Source organism: Nematolebias whitei, chromosome 7 (assembly GCF_014905685.2).
Source record: "Nematolebias whitei isolate Nwh7 chromosome 7, NemWhi1, whole genome shotgun sequence".
In the NCBI taxonomy this organism is placed as follows: Eukaryota; Metazoa; Chordata; class Actinopteri; order Cyprinodontiformes; family Rivulidae; genus Nematolebias; species Nematolebias whitei.
Genome location: NC_056504.1, coordinates 6,062,436 through 6,075,205, shown reverse-complemented (window position 1 = coordinate 6,075,205; position 12,770 = coordinate 6,062,436). Strand labels below are relative to the sequence as shown.

At 38.2% G+C, this 12,770-nt stretch overlaps 1 protein-coding gene across 1 annotated transcript in view; it reads right to left on the bottom strand.

Moving 5' to 3' along the window:
* Positions 1-478: 478 nt before the first annotated feature.
* The window catches only part of cpne5b (copine Vb), a 181,320-nt gene continuing 169,028 nt past the window's right edge, over positions 479-12,770 (bottom strand). The window contains 3 exon segments of the mRNA XM_037679172.1: positions 479-670; positions 4,149-4,222; positions 5,143-5,200. Coding sequence (XP_037535100.1) covers positions 479-670; positions 4,149-4,222; positions 5,143-5,200 — 324 coding nt within the window.

Below are 12,770 nucleotides of genomic sequence, written 5' to 3'. Positions count from 1 at the left end.
GATCTAGAAAGCATCACCTAATGTAAAAACTTGTTCAAGATGGAAACAGGTACCTAAAATATATCACTGAATTAGGCCACACCAATGACTGACGAGCAAGTCAAGTTTGTTAGTCCTCAAACACTTAGAAAAGAAAAAATAAAAATAAACAGACAGGCACACGTTTTCACCACGACATGGGCCTTTTTTGACCAACCTGCTGTCAAACAGTCATCGCCTGAAAGGCTTTTGCCAACAAGTCTTGAAAAATGTGTTCAGCCCCTCTTGAAGAAAGGATACAAAAGAAACATATCGCAGGAGAAACACAAAACCAAACAGTACTGCTCCTGTAGTCACTGGGAGGGAACAGCACAAGTCTTCATCCACTTCCTGGCATTTTGTCTCCGATTTACACTAAACAAACAGGAGGTAGAGAGTTCCCTGGGGACTCTGAGCGGCTGCTGCATGCTATCAGTCCTCAGAAGCCAGGAGGAGGGCCTCAGATCTGTGTGTGGTGGTGTGTATGTCCAGGCGGTGTGTAGGGAGGCGGTGCGGGGTTGGGTTTGATTCCTCGGCTCTTCATGTAGGAGATAAACTGGTCGGGAATTTCTGCAAGCACGTCTTTGGCAAGCCGCGCCATGCTCAACACATGGTTACCCGTTCGGTCCATGTAATCTCTGAAAGGAACAAACTGAAAACAACATTAAAAAATAATTTTCAGACTGTCTGATTGCATATTAATAGCACATCTAACAAAATGTCATACAGAATTTAAATTTTACTACTGTTGTAATTTTTTAAATATATTTAAAAAAAACAGAGGTTTATGTTTAAACTCTAAAAGTTGCTGGACTTTGCAAACATGGAATGCTTTATTTTGCACTTGTGGTCTTGTGGTTTAGCTATTTTCAGCATTAAGGCGAAGTCCTGTTTTATCCCTTCCATCTACGACATTTTGTTTGTTAATGTCTCAGTGGTGTCCCATGTCACAAATGGCTGGCGCTGGTGAACCCAGTGGTGCAGGCAAGCAGGCGAGGACTCAGAAATATGTAAAATAAAGAATTTATTAACAGAACAAACAAGCTGACATGGCAGCAAAACTAAACATAGAATGAACAGGGGGTACTCACAATACAGACGGGTCATCACCAGTGGACATAAGACAATGCCAGGACAAGGACTAACACAGAGACACAGACTTATATATAGGAAACACCAACTAAACCAAGTGTTGACACCTGTGGGTAATCACAGATGCCAGAGAAGGAGAAAGGATGCAAGCCATGAACACGACACAAGATGGGGCTGGATACTAGAGAAACCCATATAAAGAGAAATAGAGGGTCGGGGGAAACACAGACATAAATATGACATCAGGGACAAGCACAACTCCTACATCCCAAATCTTTTTGTGATTTAGACAAAGGGTAAAGAGGTGGTTGAGTACAACTTGCTCAGTTCAAAATTTTTCATCAAAGCTACATTGTTTAGTATGTTGTATTGCAATGCATTTTATTTGGTATCAGTGTAAATGCGAATTGATTCATTTCTTTGGTAAAAACACCCAGTAGTGTTTTAATTATTTCACATTTGGTATTATTGTTGTTATTCCTTAACAAGTATAAATTAATAAAGCTGATCTGAAATATCTGTTGAATTAAAACCAAGATGATAAAAAATCTGTTCCCTCAGCTTGGATAAAGTGTACACGTAAATTCATATAAATTGGTGTCTGTGTGCAGGAGGTGTTGTGTTTAACTTTGTTTTTGGTGTGAACAAGGAAGTAAACGCAACATCAGAGATGAAACAATGGTTTAGTCTGCAAATTACATCATTCAGCTGTAAAAATCGCTAACATCAATAGTTGCATGTAGTGTTATTAGAATCACATCAGACATTTAAGAATCTGGCATTTATGCCTTCTTTTAATACATTTCCAACAGTTAAATTAAAACATGCAAAATAGATATAGTTTTGGTGAATATGTGATGCTTTTTTTTATAGATTCTTAGAGTTAAATTACATTCAATATAAAAAAATTGTGTCACAAGTAACTGACTTCAACTTAAATGTTAATAAATAAGTGTTTGCATGAACCACTTCAGACTGGAGCTGTTTTGGGAAAATACCAATCCATTTCTGGTCTTAGCCTTCCTTGTTCTGTTACAAATTGTCTGGTCAAAACTAATCAGAATATCTTCAACCAAGATCATACAAAGAGATATAAATGTTCATAACAGTTTCTGCAGAACCTCATCTAAAGGAACTGAAACTATTCCTTCAAGGGCGGAGGAGTTGAGGGAACCCAAAGAGATGGATTCAGTTTAAAGGTGGCATCTCACCGGGCTGTCACTGGTGCTGAATAGTTGGTTTGTGAAGGACTCTCTAGAACGCTCATGGGAGTTTTCAGTTTCCACAAATCACAGAGGCTCTAAGTCTTGTTGCTTGAGTTCTGAACATGTTTAAAAGATTTGTGTAACAGTTTATGTCGAAATAACCTCAGAGTGTTTGTGGTGTCCCAAACCTCTCTGATTTTTGTCACGGCCGCTTCAAACCCATCTCAAGAGCACTAGAGCTGGTTTTTATTACCTGCATGGGAGTTCTAGTCTAACAAAAAACATTCAAGGGTAATGTCCTGGACTAAAAACCACACTGATTAACTTTGTATTAGAAGGAAATGGATCCAAATCTGTCTGTTATGTCAAAAGTGTATTCCAGTAGATTAAAACAAATGTAGGTCCAGCTGCTGAAGTGGAAACAAAGGGAGCTGTGGGGTGTACAATGTAGGCAGAGGTGGGCGGTATCATAATACATATACATATTATGATATACTTCATGCATAGAATACATGTTTGAAGCATATGACAATAAGCTGCAGTTTTCAAAAGCTGTCTGGCTGCCCAGAACGCAGCCACATGTCTTGCTGGCTGTGGATGTTCAGAATTCAGTGAGACTTTGGCTGAAAATGTGCTTCTTTACTCGCAACTCTGAGTGACCAACGAATCTCCAGCAGTCCCAGCTCAGTAAGAAACCACCTCAAACAGAAACAAATGAGTTTATAAGAGTTGGATCAAGAATTTCAACTTTTGTTTTGCATTGTTTGTCATAAGTTCTTCAAGATAACTGCAACTCATAGTGTATTTAGCTAGTATTAGGGAGATAACAATATTCAATACTCCATCAAAGTTAAGTCAGGTCCTCTGGACGGTTTCTATTGGTTGAAACGTTTCGTCTTTCACCTAAAAGACTTCAACAGTCTGAGGAGCTGCAACAAACTCGGTCTTATAAATAGCACCTTCACATAGCGGACCAACCACTTTTATAAATTCAGATGGCTCAGATGGTTTTTGGAGTCCGTCCTCTCCCCCGTTGACTCGTTTGAGTCAATCATGGCTAAAATGGTTCAAAACATCCAGAGTCATGCTCAATAATCCAGGTAGAAAAATCCAACAAATTTAAGTCAGGTCCTCTGGATGGTTTCTTTTGTTGAAACGTTTCGTCTTTCATCCAAAAGACTTCATCAGCCCGAGGTCATCAGTAAGCAGACTCCAGAAACCAGTTAACCATCAAACAGGTTGACCCACTATGTGAAGGTGATCTTTATAAGACTGAGTTTGTTGTGTCTTCTCGGACTGATTGTCTTTTGGACGAAAGACGAAATGTTTCGACAAAAAAAATGAAACCACCCAGAGAACCTGACTTAACTTTGTTGATTTGTCTACCTGGATTATTGAGCATGAATCAAGAAATATTTAATACTGTTAGTTGTAGTAGATGGATGGATGGATGGATGGATGGATGGATGGATGCATGGATGGATGCATGGATGGATGGATGCATGGATGGATGCTTTATTAATCCCATGGTGGACATTTGAAGCATCCAATGTGAGTGAGACACAACAGGTTTCTTCATATGAAATATTTTCTGCGTTTGTCCCATATTGAATTCACAGATGTCCTCGTCTACAGACAGCTGGTGCTTGGACATATTTCACATCCGTTATTGTGAAATGCAAACAGAAAGATTTGGTCCAAGACAAGAATAAAGGTTTACTACTTCAGCACTATGAAATGGACTCTGGAGAAAACTGCACTTTCTAAATGTCACCGCCGTACGTCTACAGAGAATTCAGTCGCAGGACCTTTCTTACTCTGAAGGACAGTCACCTGAACAATATCTCTCTCTGCCAGTTTCCCTCGGGATGAGATCCTGATGTCATCACCGTCCAGTTCCACCATAGCTGGAGGACACACACACACACACACACACACACTGGGTGTTAAAACTCTTCAGAAGCAGCTGCTTGAACACAGACAAGTTTGATACAAAGGTTGTGTTGCGGTTTAGGCATCAGGTTAGTCTGCATTTTGATTTTTATTGGTAAATGATAAGAATGTTTAGTTGTACAGTCTTCATTGCCCGTTTAATCAACTAATTTATTTTAGCATAGACTGTAATTTAGAGTCATCAGCACAGAACACTACAAACCCAGCAATTAACCTCATCCATTTCTTCTACAATCATGTCTGTACCCTCCCTCGCATCCACTTCCCTCCTGACTTTGATGGGTTTGAACTGTAATTTTTTTTCTTCTGAATGACTGTCAACAAGGTTATCTTTGACTGTAATAAAAAAAAATAATAAAGTTATTATTTTAGTTAAGACTAAGATCCATTAGATGTTCAGTGGTTTACATTTTTACCTGCATGAATTTCCTGTGGTTTCTATTTTTGATTTATTCTGGACATTTTAAAGCCACAACTTTTAACACAAGCTCAGAGTGGTGGTAAAATTCTGAAAACATACAGCTGAATAAAAATGATCATCTCCTTTTTGTTTTAGTGTTTGTGGATGCAAGCAAGCCACGCAGACAGGCGTCATCATATTCATCTGGTCTTCAGAAAGCTGACAAATTACAAGTTATTACACAGATTTACAGTTTTGCTGTGCAACAAGCTGTAGTCTCTCTCCTGCTTCTGGAACTTTGCTGCTCGTCTCACTTGCAGCCAAGGATGAAATCATGAATGCTGTGCTTGCAAAGAATAACAGCTTGATAAACCACCAACTACACATTCATTTAGACCTTATAAAAATTCATAAAGCGTCCAAATCAGTTCCATGAAATATGCATTTTTTAGTTAGAAGTTGATGTAATTATACCATCAAACTCAGCCTGACCCACTCCAACAATGATGATGGACATTGGAAGCTTGGCAGCCTGGGAAGAAATGAAAATATGAGAAATTTAAAATGTATATATACATTTTTTTCAAATTAAAAACAAATATAAAAAACAGGTGTACATTATTTGAAAGTGTGATCTGTTTCCTACTGATCAACATAACTTGCAACCCTTACTAATGTTGTTTTCAATATTTTACTAACACAACTGTCTTTGATTTAGAAAAGCAATAAATGAATGTAAGAAAGCAAGTTAGTTAAACTATGAGACTCAACAAAACTCAACTTGTTTGCTGAACTTATTGTGTGAATGCTTCAAAAAAAGTAATTTAAGCTTCTTTCTACCTTTTTTTTTTTTGCTACTACTAGCTGTTCAAATAAAATATCCACACTGGCCACTAAATTAGATAAAATACAATAACTTAGCCATTTTTAGAGCTATTCCGCTGAAATTTGGTGTATTGGTAACTGACAACTATCCCCAATAGGCTCTGATTGAAAATTAAAAATCCAAGATAGCCGCCTTCACAAAAAAAAAAGACATATACTATAAATCAGCCAATTTTAGTCATGTTGCGCTGAAAGTTGGTGTGATGATAGCTGACAATGTTTCCCATCAAATGCTGAATGAAAATCTAAAATCCAAGATGGCCACCAATATCTACTTTTGAACGGATTTAACTCAGTTACTTTTACAAATATAGAGCTGAAATTTGGTGAGGTTAAAGCTGAGTACGTTCTCTATCACATACTGCATTCAAATCAAAAATCCAAGATGGCCGCCTTAGCTAAAAACAAAAAAATACAATAACTCAGGCATTTTTAGAGCTATTCAGCTGAAATGTGGTGTAGCTGAGAGCGAACCCAAACACATAGTATGAACAATTTACATCGGTAGAAGCCTGGCAGTCCATGACAACAGTTGTGCTCTTTCTGCTTCCTTCTGATAATGTAAGCTCATTTCTGCTATTTTAAACTACTTTTCAGCTGCTTTCTTGAAATTCTTAAGCAAGAAACATTCACACTGCATTTTCACAGGAAATGCAGATGTTCTAGTTTCAGTTTCTGTTAACTTTTATAGCAATTTCACAGACCTCAATCCATGTGTTTCCTATAGGACGGCAGCCCCATCACTTATCTGGGGTCAGCAGTCTCAATATAAGTGATCACACTCTGCATTTAACTCACTGCCAACAGTAACAAAGCCACATGAAATGCAAGGACAGCATTAGATTTGTTACCGGTGCCGTTTCAATAGCTACACAATCAGTCCACTGGCACATTATTCACATAAACTATTTATCAACAAAAGAAGAATGTTAGGATTTTATCTGACAGTTTACAGTCTGTCAGGGTAAAATGCTGCACCATATGTTGAAGAAACCACAAGAGGCTGGTGGAGATATCCACATGGAGGAAAAACCTGGGGACTAATCTGGTGGCAGCTTGATAAGGAGATTCTAACATTGCAGCAGATGGAGGAGCCAGGAGAAGAAGGAGGGGAGGAGGTGCCAGCTTCAGTGAGTACAGCATCCATCCTCACTTACCCACCCAGCAACCCCTAAACTCCATCACAAGTCAAAGGACACTACGGTTTACCGGCCAGCTGTGGAGAATAATGTCCCCCAACTCACAAAACCTCTACGGAAAATTAAGGAACTGAAACAGCAAATAAAACCAACAACTTGGAATGTCAGTTCACGATAAAGTATATATAAACTTTATAGAATTACACTGAAATTGTGTGGTACAATTATCAATCAAACTGTATAAACCGTTCATACTGTAGAGTGCAACACAAAGTGTTGTGCAGCACATAAAATAATGGAGTCAACTCTCTGTAAGTCCAGTAATTAACAAAGTACAGTCAGGTCCTCTGGACGGATTCTTCTGGTTGAAATGTTTCGTCTTTCATCCAAAAGACTTTGCCGGTGGATAAAAGACAAGAGCTTTCAACAAGAAGAAGAGGACCTGACTTTACTTTGTTAGATTTTTCTACCTGGATTATTGAGCATGAATCAGGATCTCAATAAGTAAATTATTTCATGAATGACTGGATGGAATTTAATGAAACTTTCACAGAGTGATCACTGGATGTGCCTCTACGCCTTATTAACTTTTGAATGCAACCTATTTCAAGATGTTTGCTATGGCTCAAGCGTAGCATTTTTCTAAATATTTAGCTAAAATTTGATGCGGCAGTAGCTGAGTCACTCCAACCACTAACAGAATGAGTTTTGGAAAACTGCTGGTGTTTAAAAGACAAAAGGGCATTGCAACGATTGCACCAGAGATTGAAGCAATAGAGTTATTTGAATCACAATTAACTCGGACAAACCCATTTTCAGTATTGTAGGTATTTAAATGACAATGTTGGAAAAAAAATCTTCAAATGCTGAGTTGAAAGTTGTGAGCTGTACAAAATATTAAGAAGTTATTGTGTCCTTTAAGGACTACTGTATGTGTCGACATTAAAGAGATAAAAAATATATGAGTACCAAGAGAAAAGTCAAAACCAGGTTACTTTCTCTGATAATTAGGGCTGTAAGAGCTCTGAACTGAAGCCACGTCTGTAAAATAACCGTTCTCTTTTTCCTGTCAGAGTTCTGTTGTCAAAGTTATTATCTGTGCTGCAGTCTGAGCCACAGCTGCTGTGCTAGTTTCCAAACTCCCTTTCATTTGGATGGAAGAGCTCCACTTAAATAAAAATTAAATAAAATAATAAAAGCACATCTGCTCATTTCACAATCATTTAAATAGCTTGAGAGCCAACCATCGTTTAGTCCATAACTTGCAGAACTTTTTTTAAGAACACAAAACTTACAGAACATTTCTACTAGAGCTGTCATTTCTACCCCGAACCAGGAGTCCGGCCCAGCCCGACCCAGATTAGGGCCGGGCCATAATAATGTGCTTTCTGTGCGAGCCAGGCCAGTATGTTTGCGTCAGCGGATGAGGGCGGCTGACGATCCAATTATATGGCAACATTGCTTACCATACATTCACCAGCCACACAGCCATTTGACCGCGTGCTGCTGACTGGCCTTGAAAGAGGTTAAAAAAAAAGTATAGTTATGCTTCAGATGCTGCACTCAGCAGACGTGCGCGGCCGACAACCCAAACAGGTGAGATCCCAAAATATCCGACATGTCAGAGCAGGGTCCGTGTCTGAATGATGCAGAATGCAGGCAGAAGCAGGAGTTCAATGCACTTTGACGACCATGAAAGGACAAACACCCCCTCAGCTCCAGTCTTCTGCCCTCTTTATTCATCCGTGCACGTCCGCCAACCATTAACAACTATATAAGCAGTCAAAGCTTAATAAAAATGTCGGTGTGGGGGTTTGGGTTCGGACCTGTAACTGTTAATTCGTCAGGATGGGTGGGGTTTGGAAATTATAGCTACGGGCTGGGGTCGGGTCAGGTTGGATTTTTAGGGCCCGACTGTACATCAGTGTTCAGTAATAAAGTTGATATTCAGTGTAATAAAAATGATTGATTTGTTTTAGTTGGTTATTTCATATGCATTTAATCTCAGGCACAAAATGAATGTTCAGTGACGAACCAGACAACCTCCTGTTGCTACAGGGATAAAAACATTTCCATCAGCACATCAAAGTGACTGTCAGTGGTTAATCCACACTGCTGCCAGAACTTAGTGTCCAACAAACACGTTCATACTCACAGACGTCCATGCTTTTGTGCAATATCTGCAGACACACACCCACACAGAACACCACATGGTTATAAAGAACCTGTCGGTCTTCTGTGACACACTTGAACCTTTTGACTGTTTCAAAGCCAGATGTCATCAACGCGTGTGCGGCTATGGTTGCTTGCGCTCAGCACAAATTTATACAAAACAGATTTGTTAGGATCTGTTTCTTAGTTAATTGATTCTGACGTCCACACAGCGATAATCTCAAACCACCATCTTTTATCTCAGTGTGTGTGTGTGCATACAGAAAGGTTGATGACAATTATATAAATGTTTCTTTGGCTTTTAGTCAGTTATCAGTTAAAGGTTCATGCAAATAATCCTTCATTTTATTTTGAGCATTTTGATCCTAAATCATAATTGTATTCATAGTGCAGCTAATGTCACACAATTTTCTGTCAAAGTAAATTAATTAATTAATAACAAAGTCTCAACCAAATTAGGTAATTAAAAAATTACATAAAATATTAAGACTGCAATTAAGTGCTGCCCTGTTACTTTTGTTGGTTAAAACATAACTATTTTAATCAATTTAATTCAGAAATATAACAGCAAAATAATTTGTGTTGGGCTTAGACTGCTGACAAAACATGAGTTTCATGGACATTATGTCTAAAGTATTAAAAGGATGTGCTAAAAGCATAAAACCCTGCAAGCTTTGCCTTCACTGATTGTGTAAAAAAACATATTTCTCATTTATTTCACGCTCAGACCAGCCTGCTGGTTACCTGAGCGGAGGGAAAGTGATGGACTCATAACTGGTTTCATGGCAACTGAGATCTCAGAGTTTCTGTTTTTAGACTAAGAAATTAAAAGAAAACATCAAGTGAAGCTTTATTACCTGCTATTCCAGGTAAAGTCTCAGAGGAAAGGAAAATTTAAAAAGAAAAATAAGAGGTAGGCTTTTGTAATTTACCAATTTTAATAACTTAATGCAATATTTCAGATATTTTTGAAGTGGGGTTCTGTGTAAACATCAGAATTAAAAAAAAGTTTAATTCTGATTGACGAGCTAACTAACAGCTATCGAGGGTCAAAGTCAAAGTAGATCGCTGCTAAATTGAAACAACTTCAACCTTAAAATGTTCCTAGTTGTTCATGTTAAATCTATTTTATAGACCATAACCATTTGATGTGTGTAACTGTAATGTAAAATAAACATTCAGAAAACAGCATTCACATAAACTGTTTAAAATATTTGAGATTTGAGCTCCTTTAAGATGAGAACAACCCACTCAGATTAGCTTGTTGATGTGGTCAGGGCTACTGCAACAGCAAATATATCAATTATCATAAACTTTCCATATATCTTTCTTTTTTTTTTTGTAAATGTCACCAAAACAAGTAGGCAACTAAAAAAAAAAAGAGCAACGCCATTATTTAAATAAAGAAGTAGATAAAGAGAGTAAACATAAGCAAATGTATTGGACTTTAAATCACATTGAAAAGTCTGTTATTACATCTGAGGCAGTTTTGTGACATTGCGACCAAAAACAGTTAAACTGCAGTTGAACTGTGCAGAAAAGTAAAACAGGAGGAGGACTATGTGACAGCCATTGAAAACAGAAGGCAGCTTCATCACTGATAATTAATGATTTGTAATCTAGGCTTTGTTTTAAATCTGAGCATTTGTTGAGCCATTTATTTCTGAAGAACATAGTTTGTGTACAAGCATGTAAACATGGGCTGTACACAAACTTTCAAATGGACCGTACTTATATAGCGGCTTTCTATCTTATCAAGATTCTCTAAGCACTCAACTATTTCTGGACTAAGACTAATCAGAGCTTTATCACATTCATGCACCGATGGGACACACATCAGAGGCAACGAGGGGTTCAGTGTCTTGCCCAGGGACACTTCAGCATGTGACTGCTGGTGGAATCGAACCCGCAACTCTTGCACTGGAGGACGACTGCTCTAACCACTCAGCCACAGCCGCCCCAAATACAAGGAGCCGCATAAAACAAATCTGTTTAGATGATTATTGGCTTTGTGGTTGGGTTTTCTCATTATCTGGAGCCACATAATCGTGCTTTGTGCTTGTCAGAGATAATGTTTTGAAACTGATCTGAAAACTTGTGAGCATTAATGAAGCTGTTTTAGCTTCACGCATTGTTTATTCTCATATCACCGGCATCATTTGTATAGGTTTCCACGCTGATTTCATTCATTTGCACATAAAGACTTCTTCTTTACTCCTCTTTGCATCATAAATTTGATTAATATCTGCATTTTTCTCTTTAGCTTTTCCTTTGAAAGAGGTAAAAAAAAAAAAGTGTTGGTTTAGTTGAGGACAAATTGAATCAAAGTTTAAAAAAAAAGGATTTGAAATGAAGTGCTGTTGATGCGTCCCTGTTCTTAGAGAAAGCTCTAAGTACACACGGATAGCAAAAGGAGTGGAAAAATAAAATAAGAGCAGCTGAGGAATGTGTTATTGACTGACAGAGAGTAAATGAAGATTTAGATCTTTTTGTGTGAAATGTGCAGAGAGAAAGAGCAATAGTCTTTTTATTTATGCGTGAAGAACTCTGTGGTTTTTAAAGAGCGAGAGATGAGAGTCGAGGAGGAGGCAGCGGCTGGGTGATGGACGGGTGGAAATCTGCAGAGTGGCAGAATCAGTTCTGACTGACGAACGCTTTATTTCACTGCATTTGCACAAACATGTCTGCCTCATGTTTACCCATAAACCAAACCTTATTCCGGTCCGATTGTTTTGAGCCCATTCCTCCCTGATTCTCTTGAATCTGTTTCTCAGGTATTTACTGAATAAATCCCTTGCGTAACCTCAGCACTGTGTCCTCCCTCACTCTGCACAGAGCGAAGCAGCGGAAGCAGAAAACATCAGTGAGTCCAGGACTGGAGGCGGTGAGACAGAGCAGCAGGCAAGATCTTAAAAGGAAGGTGTGGCTGTTCTAAGGTTTCGACTAACAGTCGCAAATTCCCTTTAAATCCAGTCTGCTGGGTGTTCTGTGCCAGAGGCATGCTGAGGAGGAGGAGGAGGAGGAAGGAGCATATAAGACAAACCAAAGAATCAGAAAGGGTGCCATCTGCCTTTTTTCTGCTGAAAGAAAGAAAAAAAAAGAAGTAGGACAAGTTTCAAGTAAAAAAACCTCTGGGGAATAAATCATTGTTTTGTTTTGTTTATAGAAGCAGTGGGATGTTTTAAACTGCATTACTTTTAGAAGAAGGGAAACTTGTGCACTGTTCATTGTAAATTTTTGATAACTCTGAAATGAGCAAATGCAAAAGATTAACGTAAAGCTGTCGTTGCTTTGGATAACATTGTCTTGAGAAGTCATGACTTTGGAGATGATTGCAGAGCTGCTGTTCTTACGGCTCCAGCTGTGTGTGTACGGGTGTGACCTCTGCAACAAAACACAGGAACCCCGAGCTAATAAGAGCCTCACTTATACTGTTAACCTGGGTTGGAACAAACACCCCCAAATAAATCTACACGTAATAAATAAAACAAATATAAGTAACAGTTTCCAAAACGACTCAAACATAATGCACTGAAATTGAAACATATATTTTATGTTTGAACTGATTTTTCCCTCTTGTTTGTGGAGCTCACCTTGTGCTGGGTTAAAATGTGAAAAACATTTTTACCGCTATTAAATATGTACAATGATTTGTTGCTTTAAAAATCAGCACATGTGTTTGCTTTTAGATTTGAATGAAAAGACGTGTGTCCTGTGCAGTAACTGCAAAATGAGATTTGCAGAACTAAAGCTGCAGTCGCCCAAACAGAGATGACAAAAACAAATCTTAATACAATTAGAAAGGATTATTACTTATTCTGTGAAAAGTAACAGGATTTCTGTTGATTCTGGCATTTATTATTCATAACATACTGAATTGTTCAAGTGTTGCAAAAGGTTTTGTTT